This window comes from Heloderma suspectum, chromosome 3 (genome assembly GCF_057233095.1).
Source record: "Heloderma suspectum isolate Gila_16-S chromosome 3, 16-S_ref, whole genome shotgun sequence".
Taxonomy (NCBI): Eukaryota; Metazoa; Chordata; class Lepidosauria; order Squamata; family Helodermatidae; genus Heloderma; species Heloderma suspectum.
In genome coordinates, this window is record NC_139460.1 from 329,515,067 (window position 1) to 329,539,391 (window position 24,325).

At 49.3% G+C, this 24,325-nt stretch overlaps 1 protein-coding gene across 15 annotated transcripts in view; it reads left to right on the forward strand.

Annotated features, from left to right (window-relative positions):
• OPA1 (OPA1 mitochondrial dynamin like GTPase) overlaps positions 1 to 13,387 on the forward strand; it is a 76,357-nt gene extending 62,970 nt beyond the window's left edge. For all 15 annotated transcript variants that reach the window (XM_084847836.1, XM_084847841.1, XM_084847842.1 and 12 more), the window contains 2 exons: positions 10,371 to 10,451; positions 11,353 to 13,387. In XM_084847836.1, coding sequence (XP_084703962.1) covers positions 10,371 to 10,438 — 68 coding nt within the window. In that variant the 3' untranslated portion in view covers positions 10,439 to 10,451; positions 11,353 to 13,387. The remainder of the gene's footprint in view (positions 1 to 10,370; positions 10,452 to 11,352) is intronic.
• The last annotated feature ends 10,938 nt before the right edge of the window (positions 13,388 to 24,325 follow it).

A 24,325-nucleotide genomic window follows, 5' to 3' on the forward strand; every position in this document is an offset into this window, starting at 1 on the left:
AGGCCAAGCTCGTCCCTTAAAGTCTGTGTGGAAAGAAACAGATTGATCAGGGCCAGTCTAAAGATTTACATGTTGTCCGTTAATCTTGCCCAGTTTATATCTCTCTAAGTCTTTGTTGCCTCCATGTTGCAGTATGTTGGTCATAACTTCACTTAAGAAGTTTGGTCAGTCCTACAATACCATATCCTAAGATGCTTCTGCTTGTGGGTTCGGTATTTCTTGTGCAATTAAATGTGTGGTTGACTGAAACAAGCAAGATAGTTTCTGGGACTGGAGACGTGCAAATTGAAATCCCTCTCGGATGAGAACTTTCAGTCTTTTATTCTGCTCTGCTGTTTTAACTAATTCTCATTTTAATGGAAAAGTGGAATTTGGCCAATGTGTTGGCTGCCCCTCTCAGCTGTCCTTTGATCACCCTTTTCCGTCGCAGCAGGTCTTCAGCCTAGGAGCAGTGCTCTCACTAATATAGCCCCTCTTCTCCCCCCCCCTTTTTTTCATAGAATAGTAGGGTTGGAAGGGGCCTACAAGGCCATCGAGTCCAACCCCCTGCTCAATGCAGGAATCCAAGTCAGAGCATCCCTGACAAATGGCTGTCCTTACATGTGTGTGTTTTCTCCCTCTGGCTAAAATATGTATTTCACTGGGTATGCTCTGGGCTGGCCCATTATGAGGTGAAAAAATCCAGATGAACTAGTTATATTCAGATTTGTCAGTCCTTCACACCAAACCTGCTTTGGGAAGGGATGCTAAATGAGAAACGCTGTGTTCTGCCTTGACAAAGCAACAAGCCAGCAGGATCTGACAAAGACCTTTGCACCAGCACTGCGTTGCATATTAGTGCTACACCAAGGCTGATGAACAGCCAGGACGCTGCTTGGGTGCTACTGTCCTCCCGCTCCTCCTGCATCTGGTCGGTGTAGGAAGTGGGGTGCTGGACTGGATGGCCCTTTGGTCTGATCTGGCTTCAGGGCTCCTCTTGCACTCAGACCATGCTGGTGGGACAAGGGACTTCCCTCTTGCGCAGTATGTGCCAGTGACAACCATCACCCAGTATTTCTCAGAGTTGGGGATGTGGGACACTAACGTCAGGATTTTTATTTTATATATTTATATCCTGCTTTCTAGAAAAATACCTTACAAGGCAGTTTATAAGACATCTAAAAAAATCACAATAAACAACATAAACTGAATAATAAAACAGCACCACTAAAAACCATTTTAAAGCTTGCATACCCAATAAAAGTAATCATAAAAGGCCTTTCTGAATTTAAAAAAATACTAAAAGGAGTTTTTCAAGGTGCAAAGTGGGTGGGGTGGGATGAAATATACCAGGGAATGGACAGTGGGAGTGCAGTTCTGTTAGCGCTTCTGGACCGCTCAGTGGTTTTTGATACCATCGGCCATAATATCCTTCTCAGTTGGGTTTAAGGGCATGGTACTATGGTAGCTCTGATCCTGCCTGGCAGGTTGGTTTCAGAAGGTGGTGCTAGGAGAAGTCTTCTCTGCCCTGTGGAGTACTGCAAAGTCCCATTTTGACCCCCGTGCTATTTAACATCTACAAGTCATGTGCAGGTTTGGGTTGCAGTGTCACCAGTATACCGATGACAGGCCTGCCCCTGTGTTTCATCTGCTAAATCCAGGGTGGACGTGGAAGTCCTGAATAGGTGCTTGTACGCAGGTTTTGGGGTGGATGTGGGTGAGCAAGCTGAAGCTTAATCCGGGCAAGGCGATGGTACTGTGGATGGGGAAATGTGCTGATCTAGATAGAGGAATTCAACTGGCGCTGGACAGGTGGCACTTCCCCTGCAGGACCAAGTTTGTAGCTTGGGGAATCTTTTGGTTTTGATTCGGTCTTTGGAAGCACAAATGGCAGCGTTAGCTAGGAGTGCTTCTTACATCAGCTGTGACGTTATCTAGGGAGAACAGACTTGACCTCAGTTACACATACGCTAGTTACATCCAGACTGGACTATTGTAATGTGCCCGATATGGGGCTGCCATTGAAGGCGTCTCAGAAACTTTAACTGATGCAAAACATGGCCAGTTCCTGCAGTGAGGAAAGACATGGTGGTGGACGAGTCAGGTTCTGCCACCAAGTCCCCTGAGATACCTGCTGGGGGCAGCAGGAGGACAGAGGTGGAAGGAGAGGGAGAACAACCCACGGTGAGCCTGATCGTCTGTTGGGTTCACCTGGGGTAGTTCGGATGACAGTCCATACTGCCTGGTTTATTTTGCAGGGTGGGTTGTTGTGTCGTGTGAAATCAGCCACTGTGGCTTCTTTTAATCCCCAGTGTGTGCCCGGCACCATTTCCCTAATTACCCCCCGCAAGCGCAGGTTGTCATGTCATCTGAACCAGGGAGGCATGGTTTGTTTGAGGGGGAAACATCCCTCAAATAACCCATAGTATGTTATAGGGTTACTTGAGGGTTGTTTCCCCCTCAAACCAGCCATGCCACTTGGGTTCAGGCAACAGAACAAGTCGTGCCCAGGCGGGTAATTAGGGCAACATTGCCCAGCATGCACCGGAGAGTAAAACAAGCCACCATAGCTGGTTTGATGGTGCGAACCGGCTGATCGTAAGCCACCGTGAGAAGACTGCAGGGTTGGGAGATAGCTAAGAAGTGCATTAAAATTAAAAGCTTATTGAAATAAAAAGGTCAAGTAGAGAACAGTTTTTATAATAAAACTATTATAACTGTTTTAGAAAAGTGACAACATTCACGTAATTTGAGATATGCTGCCAACTGGCTAACACAGATGCAGTGGCAATTCTTTGTAGGCGCTCAAAGTATCGCTATTCCTTGCTCTCCTGTGACCGGTGGCAGATTCTGCTGATGGTAAATAATTTTGCTCAGATGTTGGGAAAGCCAAATTTATGCTGCTGAAGAGATTGATTTCTTTGCTGGAGTTTCAAATCCCAGTGGAGTCCCCCCAGATTGGCTTCTTAGTGTATTCATTTTCCAGGAGCAATAGCACTGATCTGTGTTGGTAAGTCTACCTCTTTCTGTATTGTAAAGGATTCAGAGCTGCCAACTGCTTCATTTGTGCAAATAAATACCTTGTTGCAGGAGCAGTGTGGTGGCAGAAGTGTACCTGCATGGAAGTCACAGTGGCAGCATCCGTGAACAGGCTGCACTGGGGATGCTGTCATCCTGGCCTGGGAGGCTGCCATCAATGTCCGTGTGGATACTTTCCCAATGTCTGCATGAGTGGACCTCTCAGCAGTTCTTAGTATGAGTGAAGTAACAGACTTCTGCGCGTCTCCTCTTCCCCGGAAAAGGGCCACAGCTCAGTGGTAGAGCCCATCCTGTGCAGGCTGAAGGCCCCAGCTTCAGCCCTTAAAAGGCTTCAGCTTCAGTTAAAGTGTCTTGGTAACCCCAGAGGCCAAAACTGAAGGCCAAAGGAGAAGGGGACGGCAGAGGATGAGATGGCTAGATAGCATCACCGATGCAATGAATATGAACTTGAGCACGCTCCGGGAGAGAGCGCAGGACAGGAAGGCCTGGCGTGCTGTGGTCCATGGGGTCACGAAGAGTCGGACACGACTGAACGACTGAACAACAACAAACCCCAGAGGGCATCCAGCAGTCAGAGTAGGAAGTGTGCTTGCTGACTTGTATTGTTTTCATTTTCAATATTTGTACATCGCTTTTCAACTATAATGGTATGGTTCTCAGAACTGTTCACAATAATAAAACCATATTTGTTGGTGGCGATGTTGTCCACCCCTACAGTAACAGATCTGGAATACCAGGTGCTGCTTGTTGGCATCGTCTGGCTCCTGGCTTTGCTCCCCTGGGCATGGTGGGCCCTGAGAGGCAGGCCTTTCTCAGCCTCTTCTCCCCAGTCCGCCAGGTTTTTTCTGCTACCTCTGCGGTGGTGCTCTCTGCGAGCTGGACCCATAGTCTGAGTTGGAAGAAATTTATTTATTTATTATTAAATTTATTAATCGCCCATCTGGCTGGTCACCAATCTGAAAGAAATCAGGTCTTTATTTCCCTGTATCCTTACCCAGGTATCACAGGACCAGGATCCCTGAAAATACTTCCTTAGTGTTAGAGCTGCGACGATGGTGCCTATGGAAATGTTAGTGGGGTGAAACCTAATGGAACTGATCTTTCAGTTACAGGTTTGAGGCAAACTCCATTTATAGATGTGACATCTTGATTAGTGATTCTCCAGTACTGATTGCAGGTTCCTGCTCCTTGGAATTCCCAGGACGTGTTTGCTTGAGCTTGGCAGGAATTGGCTCCATGACATGCCGCTTACATCGTGTTCTTTGAGTGTATGTCGTCGGCTAGCACAGGGTGGTGTTGCAGCTTTTCTGCAAGCTTTCACTTTAAGCCTGTAATAACCTTCGTGATGATTCATGGTGTGACTCTCCCTGGACGGGTATAAATCCCGTTCAAATGCTTTCTGTTTGGCAGTTCTTTGTCTCATGGTTTCGCTGCACTAATGAGCTAATTGTTTAAGAATCTCTCCAGATTCCTTTGCCTGCTCTGCCTCTTTGGGAAGCCCGGGCTGCAGAAGACCTTTTGACAAGCCAATCTTTCTACCCGCTTGACAGTGGGGTGAGGAACAGCGCTGGTCTTTGTAGCCAGGCAAAGAAAGGGCCTTTCCAGCAGCCAGCCGTGCTGTTTCCGTCTTGACCCCCTTTTCTCTGCTGGGAACATAAATGCAGCAGACAAGCGGAACCTCCCCTGTGTTTTCTTGACCCGTGGACTGTCCATTCACTTCCCATCTGGTTTTGCAGCCTTAAACAGAGGGGGGCCTCTTATTATAAATCTGTCTTCGCAAGTGATCGATGATGTGCTGTCTCTTTAAGGGCCGCCTGGGTGGTTTCTCTTTAAAGTGTTGCTTTTTCCTGTTGGCCAGTGTGGTATGCGAACAAGAGGAAACTGGCTCAAAAATGTTAAGCATTAATGTAAAGTGATTTTTAAGGGAAAAAAATTAGCAGGGCATGACCCTGGCTAAGATCACTCAGTTCAGGCAGCTTCTAGTCGCATCATTGCGCTCTGCTTGAATGTACAAAAGCTTGTGGAAAGAGACTCCTTCTGTCATTTCTGCTGTGGTTGTGCTATGGCCAGTTAAAGTTCGTTGGCATATTCGTGTTAGCAAAGCTGGTGGGAACAGCAGCACACGAGGAAATACTGTATGGAACAATCCGTGTTGCGGCTGCGCCACCTCTTGTTGGCTGGATGCAAAGTCGTAGTGTTGGGAGAGCCCTCCTGGGCTGCGCACCTGCTCACCCTGCTTCAGGCCCCTTCCTCAGAGCGGGAGCGCTGCCCACCTTCATCTCCAGGAGCTGGACGCATTTCAAACCACTTTGGGTTTTTTCTCTGTATCTGTTAGACAAATTGTGGGAAGGAACACCTAGATGGAAAGGTGGGGCAGGAGAGTTGGGGGACTGGTGAAATGGGGGAACTGACCTGCAGGGGGCAAGAGTTGGATGCAGAGGATGTAAGAGCAGTGGTCAAGGTGATTCTGATGGAGTGATGAAACTCTGGGGTGGTGATGATAGTTGTGAATGTAGGAGTGATGCTGAGAGGAGTGGAGCCATTGAATTATGATGTGGGGGACTCCTCTTGGAGAAGAGGACTGGCTCTTCCCAGGGTACGGTATGACAGTACAGGAAGCTAAGCAGGTTCTGGCTTGCTCTGGGCCCAGGTGCGAGACCCTGAGCCGCCATGTGTACCATCTTGTGTTTCGCGAGATGAATGATCATTCCTCCCCCTTTATAAAATGTTCACTGATGGACTTTTCTGGGACCATGGCCACGAACAGGAGCCAACCTCAATCTGTTTGCAGAGCTCTTCTGAAAAGGCCTCTCACGCATCTGTGAAACATTCTGGGGACAGTTAATTCCATGAAAATGGGAGCAGGGATATTTACCAATGGATTCCAGAGCAAGGGGTCTCACAGGACAGAACTAGGTGCACTCTTCTGATTCTGGCTCATAAGAACACAAGAAGAGCCCTGGAGCTGGATCAGACCAAGGGTCCATCTACGCCAACATTCTGCTCACGCTGTCGCCAACCTACCGCCTGTGGGAAACCCACAAGCAGGACATGAGTGCAACAGCACCCTCCCGCCCATGTTCCCCAGCAACTGGTGCACTTAGGCATAGTCCCTCTGATACTGGAGGTAGCATATAGCCTTCAGGACTAGAAGCTGTTGGTAGCCTTCAGCTCCATGAATTGGTCCAATCCCTTTTTAAAGCCATCCAGGTTGGAATGGCTCGCGGATGCAAACTCCCTAGTTTAACTGTGTGCTGTGTGAAGAAGCCCTTCCTTTTCTCTGCCCTGCATCGCCCACCAATATGCTTCACGGGAGGACTCCACTGGAGTTCTGGTGTTCGGAGAGAGGGATGTGCACTGGCCATGTGCAGCCCAGATGGGTTATGAGGAGGAGCCTGCCTCTGCTGTGGGACCGTGACCCTACCGTCGCTGGCAGCAACTATAATGACAGGAGCCAAATCTGTGTGAACGGACAGCAGGAGAGGACCAGCCATGTAACATAATCTTGTAAAGTATGATGGTTCCCCTCCTTACTTGTCCTGCTTTTGTTTCTCAGCCCCTTGCCTAGCTCACCAGTTCTGCCGGAATCTGAAACAGATCCTCATCCTGTGTGGTGTTGCTCTTTCCTGGGACTAAGTGGCTCTAAAAACTGGTGCTGGAAGGGTTTTTTTCCCAAGTTTTTTCTCCTTCTTTAGCTGATGTTACCAGCACAAGCGGCCCTTGTCCCTGTAGCTTTGTTTTTCTGTGTTCACGGTGTGTATTCAAACCCTAATTACAGATCAATTAGTCTGTTTTTGAGCCCCATAGAGCCAGTACCAGAGGATTAATGAAAAGAAAATGAGTTGGGCTGTGGGTGTTGTTTCATGTGGGGATAAAGAGCCCGCAAGCATGAATGGGTCTCTTGAGGCCTCTGAATAGAGGATTTCTTCATTGTGTGTCAGCCAGGGTTTATGGGATATTGGGAGAGGGGATTATGGGAATATTCATGACCAGATCAGGGGCCGGGATGAATTGATGCATGGAACAGCTCATCTTTTGAGTAAACACTGAGTAAATGGAGAGGAGAATGGGCATTCACTGGGGCTGGCCCAACGTATCTCGTTGTTGCAGCGCTGGAAATGAGGGCTTTGTGTCTTCGGTCTTCTGGTGTTTGGATCGCTGTTTAACAGGTGTTGCAAGAATTAGGCATTCGTATCTTTCCCTCTGTACTGTAAGCCATCAAAGGGAAGGTTGTTTGTACAGAAGTCATCCGGAGCAACTGTTTGGGCATAGAGGTCAGGAGGGGGCCGGCAAAATGGTCAGCGCGCTAAAAAAATGTGGGTGATACTTGGGAGGGGGCAGTCAGAAGAACGTGTTGATGGAAAGGGTCAGCAAAGTGGGATAGCAGAACGCTCCAGAGTAGGCAAAGTGAACGGTGGTTGTACGTCAAAGGCTGCTTTTGAAGGCCATCTGGAACCACAACTGCTGCAGGGCCAGGTGGTTGAGCCTCTGGAGGCTGTGGGCTGCCGGACAGGTGCATGTTTATACCTGTGCCCGAAGTCTGCAGTGGCTTCTTACCACCTTCCAGGCACCACTTTCTAGAAGTTTCAAGTTTCTAGAATTGCCCTGTAACGGTCTAAGTGGCTTGGGTGGGTCAGGCACCCGTGCTCAGATGATTCTGCCTTCATCAGTACATCTGAGAGCTAATAGCGTGACCTCTTGCCTCTGCCTTGTCATCTCTGCGATGCATCCACATGACGGGCTGTTCTTGGCAGCTGCCCTATAGCTCTGAGGTGCTTGTTTTGACGTTTTCCCAAAGTCCAAGCCTGTGTGTTTCTCACTGCCTGTTTCTCTTTGGACTGACAGTGGGGACCTGTGGCAGGATGTGCACCAAGGGGCTTGTGTCTTTGCTTGTGTACACATTTGTGCAGAGGGCTACTTGCTTTAACTTTCTACATTGGGCAAGATGCAGATTTAAGAAAATAACCTGTAGGGATCCTTTATGTTCCCTGTTAACTATGGCAGAAGGGCCTTCTTTGCAGCCCTGCGATGGGGTTGGGTCTGGTTTCCAATACAGCGACGTGGAACGATGGGTGGCCATAAGCCAAGAGTCCTGCAGGATTAGAACTCATCTGTCTCAGCTTTTGGGTTAAACTTGCAACTTATTTACAATGTTGTTTATTTATTTATTTAAAACATTTGTATACTGCTCTATATTTAAACAGATTCCAGAGTGGTGAACAAGAGATAAAATGAACAAAAGACAAAAAGAAGAATTAAACATGATATTGAAATAATTCTTTAAAAAATAGAGTTCCAATGAATCCAAGACTGGTTAACCAAGGAAGGCTTCCTGGAAAAGAGCTTTTTCATGCCAAAAACCCAGGACTGTATTGCAAAGATCTGTTAAAAGCAGCAGCTCTTTCAGTAGCTATGAAAAGCCATAAACTCCCAAGTCATGATATTTCACTAGCAATCTAACTACAGTTCTGCAACCGCTTACACTTAGAGCACTGGCTACTAAAAAGTGTGATGTTTGGAGATGTCCACTCTTACCGGCATGGGCATTTGACAGCTTTCAAGTCACCTGCAGTTCAGCCTGACAGTCAGTGGTCTGTAATCAACTGCTGGTCTCTCTAGTTTAGACATGTGAAATGCTTTCTTCCTCCCCCCGCCCATTTTTTGTTCTTGGGCTTAAAGTCAGAACTGAGGATTGGATAACAACCTTTGCAGAAACATCTTTAAATTCAGAGCCTTTCACTTACTCTTCCCTGCTTAAATAGATATCTTCTATGTTCTTGCTTTAATGTGCTGTGAGTTTTCTTAAAAATCAACACTGGCTCAAATGCTGCTTCCTCTTTTGAAAAGGTAGACCCCTAAATTATGAATGTTCTGCTCTGGAATATTTTTTGAGCTAGCAAAATATCACCTTTTTTAATGTTGTTTATTCTTGCTTTGTTGAAACAAAGTGAACTGCTTGATTAATGTGAAAGGGGTCTACTGGGGAAAATGTGTCAACACCCCCTACAGCAGCCCATACCAAGAACAAACAGCCCCGGTTGACTGCTTGTTTGGGGGGAAGTGATGGCTGCACACTACTGTTCAGAAGCGGGTGGTGCTGTCTGTGGGTTCTCTGCATAGCTGTTGCTGGCTTCTGTCCAACCTCTGGAGTTGCCCCAGCATAAAGGGATAGGCTGCTGCCCAGCACACCCGGAACACTTAGTGTGTCTGTTGGACGCCACCAGCATCCCGCTGCACACATTGGAGTGGGACTCACATGTGGCCGCCTTTTGTAGTGCCTTACTCCTGCGAAGGTTGGCCTGACTAGGCCTCTTGAGCACATACAACAGGACGTTTTTGAGAGGCAGTGATAGATCAGCTCAGTAGGACAGAATTTTATCCCCAGATAAAGCAAAGAGAATGCATTTCCCTGGCCCAAAGCTCTGTGGGCAGAGCTCTGGCGTGCTCAGGCTCCCAGCATATGAACAGGAGCCTTTCAGTTGACTAGAGTGCCAGTGCGTGCAGGGGGCACAATGGACACGTGGAGTTGTTCCCCGCACTGAGTGGTAAAATCCTCCCAGGATCAGAGGCAGCCACAGTGGGGAAGTGGACGCCAGACTGGAGGGATCAACTGAGACACACCTTATGCAAGGTTCATCTACAATGAAGGGTGGAAATTGAATCAGTAAGCAGCTACATTTAACAACATTTTTTGTTTCACTGACAGTTACTTGTTGCATGATACCAGCCTTCATAAGACTTGTATAGAGATTACGCTAAATGCAGTGTGGGGGCCCAGGCATATCTCTGAACACCTGAGCTCTCCACCATAGCAGCATGTTGAAAAGATCAGTTATAATGATAGCTTCAACCAGCAGAATGGTTTAATGGCTTGTGAAAATGTGTACCATAATTACAAGATTATAAAAAGTATTTCATAGTGATTACTAATGACCTTCAGCATAACGATAATCAAATGCGTTGAGGCTGTTTCAAGACAAGGACCCACATTTGCTGCATCTGTTTCAACACACACACCAACCAGAGATTGACCCTGGGCCATCTTGGCAGGGGCCATGGGCTGGAGGAATGCTGTTCAGTCCCTGCTTTTGCCCCAAGGCCTCTGGCTGAGAGCTGGCACTACGAAGGGCGTTGCCTGTGAGAAGTCAGCCTTGTCCTGCTTCTCTTCGGGGCTGTGGATGAGCTGGGTGTTGGCTTGCTTGAGTCCTCTGAGGAACTGGTGGGGGGGAAGGGGAGGAGAGCTGCGCTCCACTGCCTTTCTCCTTGAGCCTCCCTCCAAACCCAGCCTTCTACTGGAGAGGCATCTGTGCTGAGAGCTAGCGGTTTTGACAGCACTATCTTAATCTTTCCAGAAAAAGTTCGGGAGATCCAGGAAAAACTTGAAGTCTTCATTGAAGCCCTCCATCAAGAAGAGAAGTAGATGGTTCACACAGGTAAGCTGCTTTTGAGAGTTAATTGGGAGTCCTCCAGTGCAACCTTTTGGCTGGAAGCAGAAACCTTCCCAGTAATGTGCATCCTTAGATATATGCCTGGAATTGGCCCTGAGAGGTCTTCCGGTGAATTCTCCTGCTTCATCTGGAGAGTCTTGCCTTGCTCATTTTCCGAACACTCTTACCAGCTGAGCTGGGGAGAGAAAGTACTGCCTCCAAGGCCACCTAATCAGCTTCCTTGCCGATTGAACCTGGGGCTCTCCAATCCAACACAGTCTTCTAGGGCAGAGGTGGGGAACTGTTTGCGGCTCACCCCTGGGACTCGCCCCTGCTTCTTTCTGCAAGGAAAAGTGTGCAGTTCCTATCAGTGGTAGAGAAAGGCAGTCTCTGTGACTGAAGAGAAGAACAGGGTTTTCCTCTCCCAATGGCAGAGAGAGGCTGGCTTTCTCTAGCACTGGGAGAGGGCAGGGCTCAGGAGAGGACCTCTGGGCCAGAGGTTCCCCACCCATGTTCTAGGGCATTGCATTGTTTGAGACAAAATGCTTTGTGCCAGTCTCTCCCTCTTGGTGTTCTATCCTTTGGGGTTCCAGATTCTTCTTGTAAAAATCCAGCTTCTTGCGGCGGGATGTCGCTGTCATCTTTGTGCAAGGTCTGAGACCTGTTGCTTGGGTAGTGGGTGACCTGGGATGTGAGCACCCGAAGGGGAGGTGGTGGCTGTGGCATTTCTGTTTGCAGCGAGCAGATTTGGTCCTCCTTGGCCTCTTCTGTGGGAGAACTCTGCCTCACGTTTGCTGACTCCATCCCTGAGCAGCAGCTTCAGTTTCTTTAGGGTTGCATGAGAGGCATAACAACTGGGCCGTGTGCTCTGTCCATGTTCACTTTTAAAATTAATTTTATTTTTCAGTGGAACCCTCTACAGGAAGACAAAGCCCTGTTCTGGAACACACTGCACTCTAAACAGCCACGTGGAATCTCCCGGTCCTCTTCTCCTCCCTCTTATACTTTTTAGGAGTGTCCTAAAATGCCACAAAGGAAGTGTGCTAGTTAGGAGGGCACTCTGTGGTGAATCTGCTCTTTGAGTGGAGGGAGAGAGAGAGAGAGAGAGAGAAACAAACCTGACAACAGGAATCTGGACGTCATTGCTTTGAAATGATGAGTTGGGGTAGCATCCAGATTGTGTCATGTTTTTTTTGTTTTTGCGAGGTCTCGGGGACAGAGGAAGGGAGTTCTCTTCCTGGGGTGGCAGGGTCCCCCAGTCTCCTCAAGTGATTTTAGCCATTTTTGGGCTCTGTGGTGTGAAACACTTGGGGAGCTTAGAATAAAATTTTAGCATTTGTACATATATCGATTACATGTTCTCAGTAATATTTGTTTGTATGTGCGATGCAGTACCTTGAGGTGTCCTCTAAGTGATAAAATTTGCTTTTAAATACTCCGTTGAGAAACCAGATCTTGGAGAGTAAAGATGGACTTGGTTGAAGCACTTGAGAGAAACCTGGCCATGACGATCCATGGTCTGGCGGATGCTTCCAGCACATTTCCAAACAGACATCCAGGTTGCCATTTGTGGGCATCTTGCCTAGAGAACTGCCTCATCAGCCATTCCTTTTGCTGCAGTTTTGTCAGGTGGAGAAAGAGAAGGATGGGATTTAGGCCAGCCACATTTCATTTTTATTTTTTAGGGTCACTACTGGGGGTTCCTTACCGATTCCATGCCAAAAGAAGACGTTGGCAGGGAGGGGAGGCGATGACAGATTCCAGATAAATTTTGGTGCATCAGCAGCTTGCTTAGCCATCTCTGCAAGAGAAGAAGAACCTTTTAAGTGGTTTTCTGGGGAACATTAAGGAAAAGTCCTGTTCATTTTGTGGATGGCCCTCTGCATGGAAACCACTTCAAGTTTCTCCATATGCTGAGCCCTTTGTGCGTAACACCTTGCCACGTGGATTGGGTCATTTTCTCCAGCCCACCATAGATATTGGTAGGTTTATGTTGGCACAGAGAAAAGTGCCTCATCCACATGATGAGGCCCTGCACACAAATGGCTCACTAAGCCAGAGCATCTTGCAGCACCCATCCCATGATAACTTTAGCATGTTGCACTGGCCCCAAGTGAGGTATTCTGTAGTGTCACTGACATTGTCTCATTTCAAAATACACCACACCCTTTGTGAGTACTCTTCTCCAGAGGCCCTCCTGGGTGAGCTGGCAGCCCCCCCCACATCAGTAATAAACTGCTGAACTGAGACGTCTGTCTTTGACATCTCTTTACATAAGTATACTGCTGGCAGGCTGTTCTCTTCAGTGTACTACAGATCATTTAAGTGAAGTTTTCTCCCCAGTGGCTGTTGCCTGGCACATGCCCCACTGAGGCGGCCCCTGCCAGGGCAGCCAGAGGGAGAATGAGGTCGGTCCTTGGCTGTCCCCCGCGCATCCTGCCTCTAAGCTCCATAAACGAGTGGATGGGGAGCACAGGGCTGCTGTTGTCAGTCGCCAAAAGTAGAGGGCGTTGTGTGGGAAATTATGCTTATGTTTTCAGCTACACAGCAGAGATTTTGAGTCTTGGGATCTTGTGCCCTTGAAAATATGAAAGAAACTCGATGCTATTAGTCGCTCTGCACTGACTGCAGATAACCCAAGAAGTCTGAGAAGTTCTTGCTGGTGCCAGATTGTCCTGTGACTGATCCCATCCTTGTGTGGCCTCCATGCCCAAAGCTCTTTTGCACTGATAGGAGGCACCGCCCAAGTCACTGCAGAGGAGCTCTTCTGGTGGGCCAGCCGTCATAGGTTGTTCTTGGTTTTTTTGCTGTCCGGTACACCTTTTTGTTATAAATCTCTACTGCTGATCTAGAACTTAGCATGATATATCCCATGAAAGTTATTTATTGAATGCAGATGTCATTGAAGATGAATGAAATAAATGCAGGTTTTGAACACTTAATTGCTCATGTTGTATGTACTGGGGAAGTTGGAGAATGACTCCAGTGTACCCTTTTTTCCCTTTCTCAAAATGGGGGGATGTAGTTCTTGTGCCAAGCACAGCGAGATCTGTAGACAAGAATCAGATGGCGCATCAACACTCAGCGTCGCTTCTGGCAGGTGGAAACGAGAGCCATCCTTCCTGCGCACGCACAGACACACACACACCACCCCCGTCACAACTCAGCAGTATTTGGGGAGCTTAGACTCGCTCCTTGGGTTCCACTGGGGGTGGGATGAGGAACACACAGCTGAACAGGATGGGCAGAGCACACACGGCCTGCTCCCGCAGATGCTCTGCTGCAACCCCGTCTTTCACGCCTGGTCCTGGGGCGGGTGAACCGCCAGCACAGGGCAGAGTCCCTGGGCATGCAACCCCCCGGGATCTGCAGAAGCCCACTTGCCGAAGGGTGTGCCGGCCCTGACCAGCCTCTGCTGGGACTGAACGTGTTTCTTGTAAGTGGTGTGAGAGCAGTGCTGCTGCCTGCGCTCGCAGGAGAATTGCTAACCGGTCACATGTTCGCAAAGAAGAAACTCCCTCTATCCATGCCAGTCATTCGCAAGCTGTTGCACCACTCTCGCCTTTGGAGTAGCTTTTTCCTCTTTGAGAAAGGCAAAGATGAGTTTCAGAACTGCACTGCATTTGGCCCTTTCTTAAAACACTAATCCTTCAGCCATGTAATTAGTCAAGATGGATTGCACTGGGTAAAAGTGCAAAGAAAATGGATTTTTCTTTTAATTAGCTAAAGCCAGCATATTGAGGAGAGATTGGCTGACTCCATTTTACTTGAAACTGTATTAAAACAAAATTACCCTAATTATCTTGTGATTTGTTTGAACACAGAAATTATAGTGCATTACCCAGTAGTTCATCCATCAATCCATCCCATGAACGTTGAATTTGATTTCTAAAACTGGTTGGATGGGAATCTTAACTGAAGAGTTGGGGAGAGAATGGCGATATCCAGTCAAAATGGAAAATCTGAACTGGGAGTTACAACCTGTCCTATACCCGTAGATGCTTGGCAGTGAACATTTAGATGCTTTGTTAGGTAGGTTGTATCAGTGTGTTCTCCACTGAGGAAATAATTTTAGATGCTGCATATAGCAGACAGGTATACATAGTAATATATTTAGGTTGTTCACCCAATCATGAGTGTCTGGTGCCCTTTCAAATAAAAAATATAGTGAAACTGCATTCATAATCCAATTTACGTACATAAAAATAGGTGTGGAAGACATAACACCTCCCACCCCCCAAATCCAGCAGTCTATAAGCACCTGGATAATTAAAAGGTCTTCAAGCCCTTTTTATTGCAGATCAGAGAGGAATACAGCCATTTAGGCTTGTTTATCTGTATTTTTCTTCTATTGTGGTACATTTATACCGAGCTTTCCTAACAAGGTGTTCAACCAATGCCCATCCACTCTCTTTAAACCAGTACGATCTGGTCTACAATATACAGCAGAGGTATATTTAGAGGTAAGGGAGGGTAGAAACCTGAGGGGGTAGAAAGAATGGCACCATTTCAGACTCGGGGGTGGGGTCACATTTTTAAATGCTGCCCTTCATTAAGAAGAGAGGAAATGAAACCCGCATTCCTGCAAGTGGAAGGACAAGAAGAGTGGTGCTAGAACCTTTCTCGTTGCAGTGGTGATTCTTGGCTTGCGGCGAGTTTTTTTATTGACATGGCAAAGAACCCTCCCCTTGCAGCCTGAACTGATGCTCTCCCTCACCTCTGGGTTCTGCCACCTTCTGCAGGCCCGGTCTGTGCACGTAGAGCAACCCAATGTAGCAGCAGTGCCCATGACGTGCTCCCAGTGTGCCGGAGCTACATGGGACGCAAGGTGGAAAAGGCATTGCAGCTGTCAGCAGTGTTGGGACTAGGGAGTGTGGTGTAGTGGTTAGAGGGCTGTATGGGACTAGGGAGACGCAGGTTCTAGTCCCCACTTGGCCACGAGGCTCCCTAGGGTGACTGCAGGCCAGTCACTGACTCTCAGCCCTACCTACCTCACAGAGTACTGAGATGATAAAATGGAGAGATCATTTACGCCGCATTGTGTTGCTTGGAGGAAAGACGGGATATAAATGTAGCAATTAAGAAATAACTTTGTGCAGCCTCTCAGCTGTGTCCCTGGAGCACCTAACTTGAATGTCAGCAGAGTCCCCATGGCTTGAACATCAGCCACTTTTTGCCTTCCCCCGCCTCCACTCCCCACACCATTTTTGTTTTGTTCCCCGTCTTTCCTGATGAGGAGTTCTGGAGAACTTGAATGCTTGCACAGTATTCTGTGATCTTTGAGTTAGCCTAATAAAAGTATTACTGTGATACGGATTTTGGAATTTGTCTCCTGGCCACCATGGCTATCTTCTCCGCTTGTGTCTACTGGAACAAAGGTGCCCACGAGCCTTTAAACCAGTTACTCAGTTCACAGAATGGCAGAATGGAAGGGGCCTAGAAGTTCAGTGCTGGGGTGCACCGTGGGGGCTGCCCCGTGCAGGTGGTGCTCACAGTCTCGGGGCAAAAATCGCAAGAAAACCCAGAGCGGTTTTGGGCCAGGTAGACAGCAGAAGCAAAGACACACCAAGCTCAGCCAAAGGCCTGGGGGAGCCTGCAAGCTGCTGACGCTGTTTCTCTTGAAGTGTACCTCCTGTATCTGCTGGCAGATTCCAGCCATTCTGCCTCCATCAATGTTTAACAAAAAATAGGGGAAAGGCCTGGAAGAAACTGTGGTCCAGACAGCACAGAACAATCCACAAACGCACATGCCCGCCCGGCTGCTGCCCTTGCCCCCTGAGACTGCCTAGAGCCTTTGATGCAAAGATATGACGCATTTGTTGCTGGCTTCTCCCTACTATGGCTCTTCTCTGGTTTATGTGAAAACCAACGTCCTCCAGGATGCTATAATACTATTAGCATTTGCAAAGGCCTTGCTCCATGGCTGTGTAGGGCTGATGTGGTGCGCGGTGCGTCCCCCGCCGGTTTTTTGCAGTGCTCAGTTTGTCTATTATGTGGGAGACACAAAGAGACGGAAGGCAGCCAAAGGCCTGTGCAATCTTGTCATGTAGCAGCCGACCCCCAGAAGCTGCATTCCCGGGCACCGTGGCCACCCCCACCTCTCCTCTGAATGCGCGCCGAGGTAGGCAAATGAATTCCGCAGGTTGCTGGGCAGGCCATGCCTTTGTGAGCCCGCTGCTGTCCCGTTTGTTCCAGGGCTTGTCAGAGGACGAGGGACATCTCTGGGCCCTTTGTTTCAAATAATTTTTCGCGGGTTGGGGAGTTAATGTAAACCTCGTCTGCACCCACCCAAGCAGAAAGAGTCCGGGGTACAAGTCAAGACACTCTGTGGGTGGGGAGGGCCATGGAAGTGCCAGATCCGAGAGGCACAGCCCGGAGTCGCCGGTCAGGTTCTGGCAAGCACGGCACTCGCACACCCGCTCCGCAGCCAGGCCCCGCGTGATGGTCGTGCCTGGGGCAGGATGCTGGTGGTTGCACTGCAGAGGCGTCATGAGTTGACAAGTCTTGGGGGGGACTGGGGGCTCCTCCGGAGGGGATAAGTGCAAGAGAGGATCGGGCAGCTACTGGCCACTGTGGGAACAGAATGCCAGACTAGGTGGGCCCTTGGTCTGTGCCAGCATCAGGGCTCTTCCTGTGGCCTGCCCATTCTAAACTCCAGCCCTCCACAGAGACACCGGATTTGTGTGCGGTTGGAAGGTGTGGGCGACGCGGAACGTGGAGGCTGCGCTTCTGGTCTACTGTCCGCTGAAAAACCCGTCCTCCATAGATCCCTGGAAACTATGGGTTGGATCCAGTCTATGTCATGCTTGGAGTAGGCCCATTGAAATCGATAGGACATGTCATAATTCCTGACTTAACCCCACTGATTTCAGTGGGTCTACTCTAAGCATGACTGAGTCTGGATCCAACCTGCTGTGTATGCAGGTAGGCATCATGGCAGAGGGGAGAGCAAGACGGATTCCGGATGAGGCGGAGAAGCACAAGGTGCAGGCGTGGGGGCGGTGTCTCCGCATGGTCCTGCCACGTGGGAGAGGATTTGATCACACTTTTGCAGCTCGAGGACTTGATAAGTGTCTCCTCACCACTCGGCAGGCCCCAACACATGAAGTTATTGCCTGCACACCAGGGAAGTGCTGGTGGCAGCCGCGGTCCTTCCAGGAGGGCCAGGCAGCCGCCACTGGAACAGCCAGAACGCCGCATCACTCTGGGGCGCTCTGCGGGGTAGTGTTGGCTGATGACAAGGCACTGAGGCTGCTGACCCTCGGAGAGATTAAGGGGCTACTGGTGACTCTGGAGGATCAGTAGGTGAATCCTCCCCCCACGCCCTCAAGGCCGGGGGCTCATCCTTTGGACAAACAGCGCAGAAAGGCAGGCAGCAGCACCCCCCACCCTGCTGTCCTATTCTTGTCTACAAAGGACTGAGACAGCTTTGCTCCTCATCTGGGCTACCTCCACAGTCTCTCTCTCTCTCTCTCTTTTTCCAAAGAGCTCTGCCTGGCCGAACTGGGAGTCTGGTGACCTAACTTGAAAAAGCCAAGAGGAAGCTTGGCATCCACGGGTCTTTTGTGCTGTTCCTTGCAGCAGAGCATTCACAGAGATGCCAGAATCCCAGAACATCTGTGCAAATTGGGGCTGCTGGCCAAGCCAGCCTCCTAAATATCCCAGGAAGGGGCTCCAACTATGGTTTTCTCACGTTGATAGGAGAAATCCACAGGGACAGGTGATTAGGTGGAGCCCACTTCCCCAAACAGCAAGATGTCCCTGGGGCAGCTCTGCAGGATTCAGTTTCCTCTGGATGGGAAGAAGCTGGCAACTGAAGGCATATTTCCAACATTTCTTTTATGTACAGGTATACAAGCAAAGCCCATTGAAAGCAATGGACACCCAGAGCAGGCCCACAGCTCCTGCATTTGAGTCCCAAAGAGAGCAGCTGCTTGGACCCCCCACCCACCAGCTGCCTCCACTCCAGGGGCCAAATGCTGCAGCCCAGCACCCCACAGCAGTGTGGGGATACGTGCGACCAGAGCAGTGAGGGCTCAAGGCACAAATGTAATGGTGGTGGCATGAGGAAGAGCACAGGCAGGCGTTTTGGGACACGCCAAGGACAGGGCTCCACTTAACATCTGCAGCACAGCCTCCCCCAACCTGGTGCCCTCCAGATGTTTTGGAGTACAACTCCCAGGGTTCCAACACATCTGGAGGGCAGTGGGTTAGCAAAGGCTGCCGTAGCAGAACCAGGCTGCCAGCACTCAATTGCTAAAAGGCCACAGACCAGCCGCTAAGGTTATTTGGGGGCGGGGAGCTGAGGTTAAGTGGGAGCACCTGGCATGGGACGACCCTCCCTGAAGGCATGACGGGAGTGGGACAGGTCATCCCAGAGGGGACAGGGCTCAGCGCAGCCAGCATGCTGAAACAAGTGACGGCTCTTCCAAGAGACCAACGTGTTTTCAGCGGGAAACTGCACCCCAAGGGGACCTTTGGAGAAAGATGCATCATAAGGAGGTCTCTGTGCTGATACTAGAAGCCCCCAAGCAAGACAGGGAAACTGGAGATCCTGGTGCTAAATGAAAATGGAGGAGCAGCAGACCTAGCAGAAACCTGGAGGAAGAGGGGACAGCTTTCCCCCACCTGGTGCCCTCCAAACATGTGAGCCCACAACTGGCCATGCTGGGTAGGGCTGATGGAAGTTGTAGTCCAAAACATCAGGAGGGCTGCCATAGAATATGCTTATCTCTGCATTTTTGGCACATGTACACAGTTCAAGGTCTTTGAAAGTCTGGTTTTCAGCTGGATTTGTACAGCATCAGTTGACTGGAATTTGTGTCAGTCACAAAGTACCATCCCACACCCATGCAGTGCCCGCAATCTGCTTTCATTGAACACCTCAGTGTGTGCTGATCCCTGGCCTGCCTCTACCTGGCCAAGCCACAGTGGGGCTAATGATGGGATGAGCAAGGACCAAGCAAACTCCATGGCAAGAAGGCACACTCTGCTGCCTGCCCAAAAAACGGGTCCCAACTTCTTTCAGGGCTCTGCTTACTCCGGGGGTTGGACTCGGCCTTGTAGGTCCCTTCCAACCCTACTATTCTATTTCTGCAGATGTTTCTAACAGATGTGCCATTAGAAGCTTCACTGCCCACCCAGCAACATCCCTCCCCTTTCCGTGTATTTACTGACAGGTCCAGCAAACGGAGCGCTGCACCCACAAGCATTACTGGGCTAAGAAAGGCAACATTCTTGGGATCTGCTACTGCTGCTGCTCCTACTTTATGGCACTCATCTCAAGCTGATTAAGCATTCGGTGAACAATTCTTGCAGGCCCAAAGCTCACTCCATCTTGGGGCAAATATTGAACTAACATCTTGAGCTTGATAGCCCCATTCCCCAGGAGCCAACTTAATAGCGCTGTCTTCTTTTGTTCCCATCAAGTGCAACTTGCCGATGGATTCTGGAATAATACTCTTTGTGTAAACAGCTAGGCGAAGGCAACTGTTTACTCTCCCCCTAGAAAGCTCCCACCTCCTCTCTGAAACCAAACATCGGCTCTCTGCCTGTCATGGTTACATTCAAACATCACCGAAATGAACCACTCCGAGTGTCAGCCACTGGCGGAAAGCATTTCATCCACCAGGGAAGAGTTACTGTACAAGGAAGCCACATCTGCTCCAGGCTGGGTCTCAACATGGAGCAAGGTTCGGAGTGAAACCTCAGCCTCCACGCCATGGTGTGCAGCGCAGTCCAAGACGAAGATGGGCATGCATCAGCCCCTTGACATCAGTGGGCCGAAGCATGCCCTGATTCTGCGCTGGATTGTAGCCCAGGCATGACACCTGGGAGAGGTCTTCATTTGGGAGAGTGCTCTCTCCTTGCTTTGGGAGTTATTTCATTTCTAAAATGTCTAGACCACTTTCCCATTAAGAATACACAGAGTGCCATATGAATAAGACATTTAAAAGCCCCATGAAATACGCTGTGCCTTGTCGACATTGACATGCATTCATTTCACATCAACAGTGGCATAAAACAGGTAGGGATGTTAGAGAATTCCGCCACGGACTCCAGTGAGGCCGGATCCTTTAGAATCCGGCCCCCTGGAGTCCGTGGCAGAATGGAGCAATCCCCTCCGCCACCCCGCGGAATCCCCCTGGGATGGAGCCTACCTTTGTCAGAAGACCGCTGCCCCGCAAATGGCTTCCCGGTCTGCGGTTGCCATTTCCATTCTACTTTAGCCATGATAGGCTATGTAAGTATTTACGTAGCCTATCACGGCTACCGCAGGGACGCAAATGGTGTAGCAGCCGCCATTTGTGTTCCTGCCTTTTGCCATGATAGGCTATGTAAATACTCACATAGCCTATCACGGCTACCGCAGGGACGCAAATGGTGGCTGCTATGGCGGCCGCCATTTGCGGCCGCAGCCCAGCAGCGGATGGAGGTCCGGCTGCAGGCAGCCCCAGCTGGCAGCTCTGCGGGCTCCCCGCAGAGCAGAGCTGGCTGGGGAGGATTCCGGGGGGGAGAGACGAATCGCCTACCCCCCCAGCAGACGGCCCCAGCAGAACGGGGTAAGTAATCCATACACCCCTAAAAACACGCTCTCAATGGGACCACGTGCATGTGTGTTACGACAGAACCTCCCCCCTCCTCCACCGGACCGCACATCCCCCCACACTCCATGGCTCCAGATGCTTTTGTCCCCAGCCCAGCTCTGATCCCAGAAGGGAGCTGAGCAGGGGAGAAAGAAGCCAGAAGCAAGGGAGCACAGCAAAGTTATATCAAGGGGGGGGGGGTTGTTGCTTTTCAAATAAAGACCTCTCCACCCCCTGCTGTATATGAGCATGGGACAAATGCAGTTGGCCCAGAATTATGATTTCTTATTTTAAAAAGAACCTAAAATATGTAATGTGCTGTACAAAGGTAACATGAACAGTTCCTTGCCTGCAGGCAAACAGTTCTTTAAAAAGAAACAAGACAAGGAACTTGGAGGAAAAGGCGGAAATGTTACACCGGTTGAGAGAGACTAAAAGAAGCAGAAAGAGCAACTATACATGAGGAGGCACACAGGAACCAGAGAAGGATCAAAGGAGATTCCAGACAGACTTGGGCCTCACAGCAAACGTTTCGCCCGTGCACTTGAGCTGCCATCTGTCCTAGAGGCAAGAAGTCAGGTGGCAGAGTGCGGATGAAACATCCAAGCTAAGGATCAACAATCAGAAATCCCAGGCCCTGATTAAGAAACCTTGTCATATGCTGCCAAATGCCTGAGAGTAGAGGAAAGTCTTAACCTGGTGCAGAACAGATAACAATGTTGGTGCCAGGCGGGCAAAAGGAGATGTTAAACCCAGAGGATGTTTCCTTGCAGCTTGGGGGGTGGTAGGAACTGACTTGTTCAATATCAATGACAGAAATTGTATAGTTACAGTAGACCATGACTCCAGTTTTGGGAGGTGGATTACTTTGAAGATACTTGGGCAAGAAGGGTGATCAGGAAGCTTAAGGTTCATTTTGCAAGGCATGGGATACCTGGCACTCAGGCTGCTTCCCAACAGAGAGCTCCTGGTGTGGGGTCCAACCACGCATGAAAGAACGGCAAAAGACCACTGAGGAGACGCCCTGTGAGGTTGTTCTAGACAGTGGGCAGCATTCAAGATGTAACTGAAGGAAGCTGTGGAGTGCTTGCACAGGGGAAATACAACTGAGCAAAGGAATCCAGGCTCAGGACCAAGACAGCTTTGACAACTGGTCAGTCATCAGTGGGTCCCAGATACAGTCAGGGCCAGAAATATTGGAGCAAGGATAACTGTTTCGGCAGTTGGCCTCTGTACACCACCACATTGAAGTTGAAAGAAAACACACCCAGATGGGAGTGAAGTCAGGACTTCCAGCTGTAATTCAAGGGGTTCGACAAAAGTGGGGCACTAATCATTCAGGAAGGACAGCCAGTGGCATACACACACACCCATCATTGGTGGCTCATATGTAATGGAATGAATGACTGACAAGCAGCTGCATGGCCAGGGGTGGCCTGTTTCCTGGGTGCCCCATGACCAATCAAGCAGGTAAGAGGCCTGGAGGTGGTTCTGAGTGTTACATTTACATTTGGTAGCTGTTCACTGGAACCCCCAACATGAGGTCCAAAGAGGTGTCCCTGCGAGTGAAGGAGGCCATCATTAGGCTGAGGAAACAAAATAAGCCCATCAGAGAGATCACAAAAACACTGGGAGTGGCCAACACAACAGTTTGGAACATCCTGGAAAAGAAGGAATTAACTGGCAAGCTCAGCAACAGCAAAAGGCCTGGAAGACCACAGAAGACAACTAAAGGGGATGACCGCAGAATTCTGCTCATGGTGAAGAAGGACCCTTTCACAACATCTCGCCAGGTCAAGAACGCTCTTGCGGAGGTGGGCATGTCATTGTCAACATCTGCATTCAAGAGACGGCTTTATGAATGTAAATACAGAGGCTTCACAACAAGGTGCAAACCACGGGTAACACTCAAGAACAGAAAGGCCAGATTAGCCTTCGCCAGCAAACACCTAAAAAAGCCTGCCCAGTTCTGGAATACGATTTTTTGGACTGATGAAACCAAGATTAACTTGTACCAGAATGATGGGAAAAGTATGGAGAAGGAAAGGAACAGCTCATGATCCGAAGCATACCACATCATCTGTCAAACATGGTGGAGGCAGTGTTATGGCATGGGCATGTATGGCTGCCAATGGAACCGGGTCACTGGTGTTTATTGATGACCTGACTGCTGATAAAAGCAGCAGGATGAATTCTGAAGTGTATAGGGCTATACTTTCTGCTCAGATTCAGCCGAATGCTGCCAAACTGATAGGACGCCGCTTCATATTGCAGATGGATAATGACCCAAAACATACAGCAAAAGCTACCCAAGAGTTTCTCAAGGCAAAGAAGTGGGATGTTCTTCAGTGGCCAAGTCAGTCACCTGATCTCAACCCAGCAGAGCATGCTTCTCACTTACTGAAGGCAGAAAGACCCACAAACAAGCAGCAGCTGAAGGCAGCTGCAGTGAAGGCCTGGCAAAGCATCTCGAGGGAGGAAATGCAGCATTTAGCCATGTCCATGGGCTCCAGACTTCAGGCAGTCATTGACTGCAAAGGGTTTTCATCCAGGTATTAAAGGCATTAAGTATTAAAGGTATTAAGTTTGAAATGATGTTGGTTCGTTCCATTACTTATAAGCCCCCAACAATGGGGGGGGGCGTATGCCACTGGCTGTCCTTCCTGAATGGTTAATGCCCCACTTTTGCCAAACCCCTTGAATTACAGCTGAAAGTCCTGACTTCACTCCCATCTGGGTGTGTTTCCTTTCAACTTCAATGTGGTGGTGTACAGAGGCCAACTGCCAAAACAGTTATCCTTGCTCCAATATTTCTGGCCCTGACTGTAGCTGGGGAAGATGCCACGGACTCCAGAAAGGAAAGAGATACACAAGAAGAGACCAGCCCACAAAACAGACCCTAACAGAAGAGAGGCAAGTGTAGCACCCAGAACAGTAAATCAAACAAACAAGAAGCGGGGGGCTGATTACCTGGATGTCCATGAGCCCTAAAAGAAAGAGCAGCAGTAAAGGCCAGGTCTCTGTGGCAACCAAAGTGCTCGCAGCCTGTAGCTCCAACTAGTTGAATAAGTTAATTATGGGTTTTAGCCCATTTAAAGGACAGCTGTAAAATATCTCTGGAGTCTAGCAAGAGCACGAAGGCAGAATTGGAAGGAGGAACAGGATAAGAGGAGGAGGAAGAGAGGGGGCAAGGAGAGAAGCACAGGTCCTGCAACTGCCCTGTAAGAGACTCTCCCTCAGTGAAGTACAGTGTTTGTATGCATTTGGGAATTCCTCCTTTGTGGCACCTAAAAC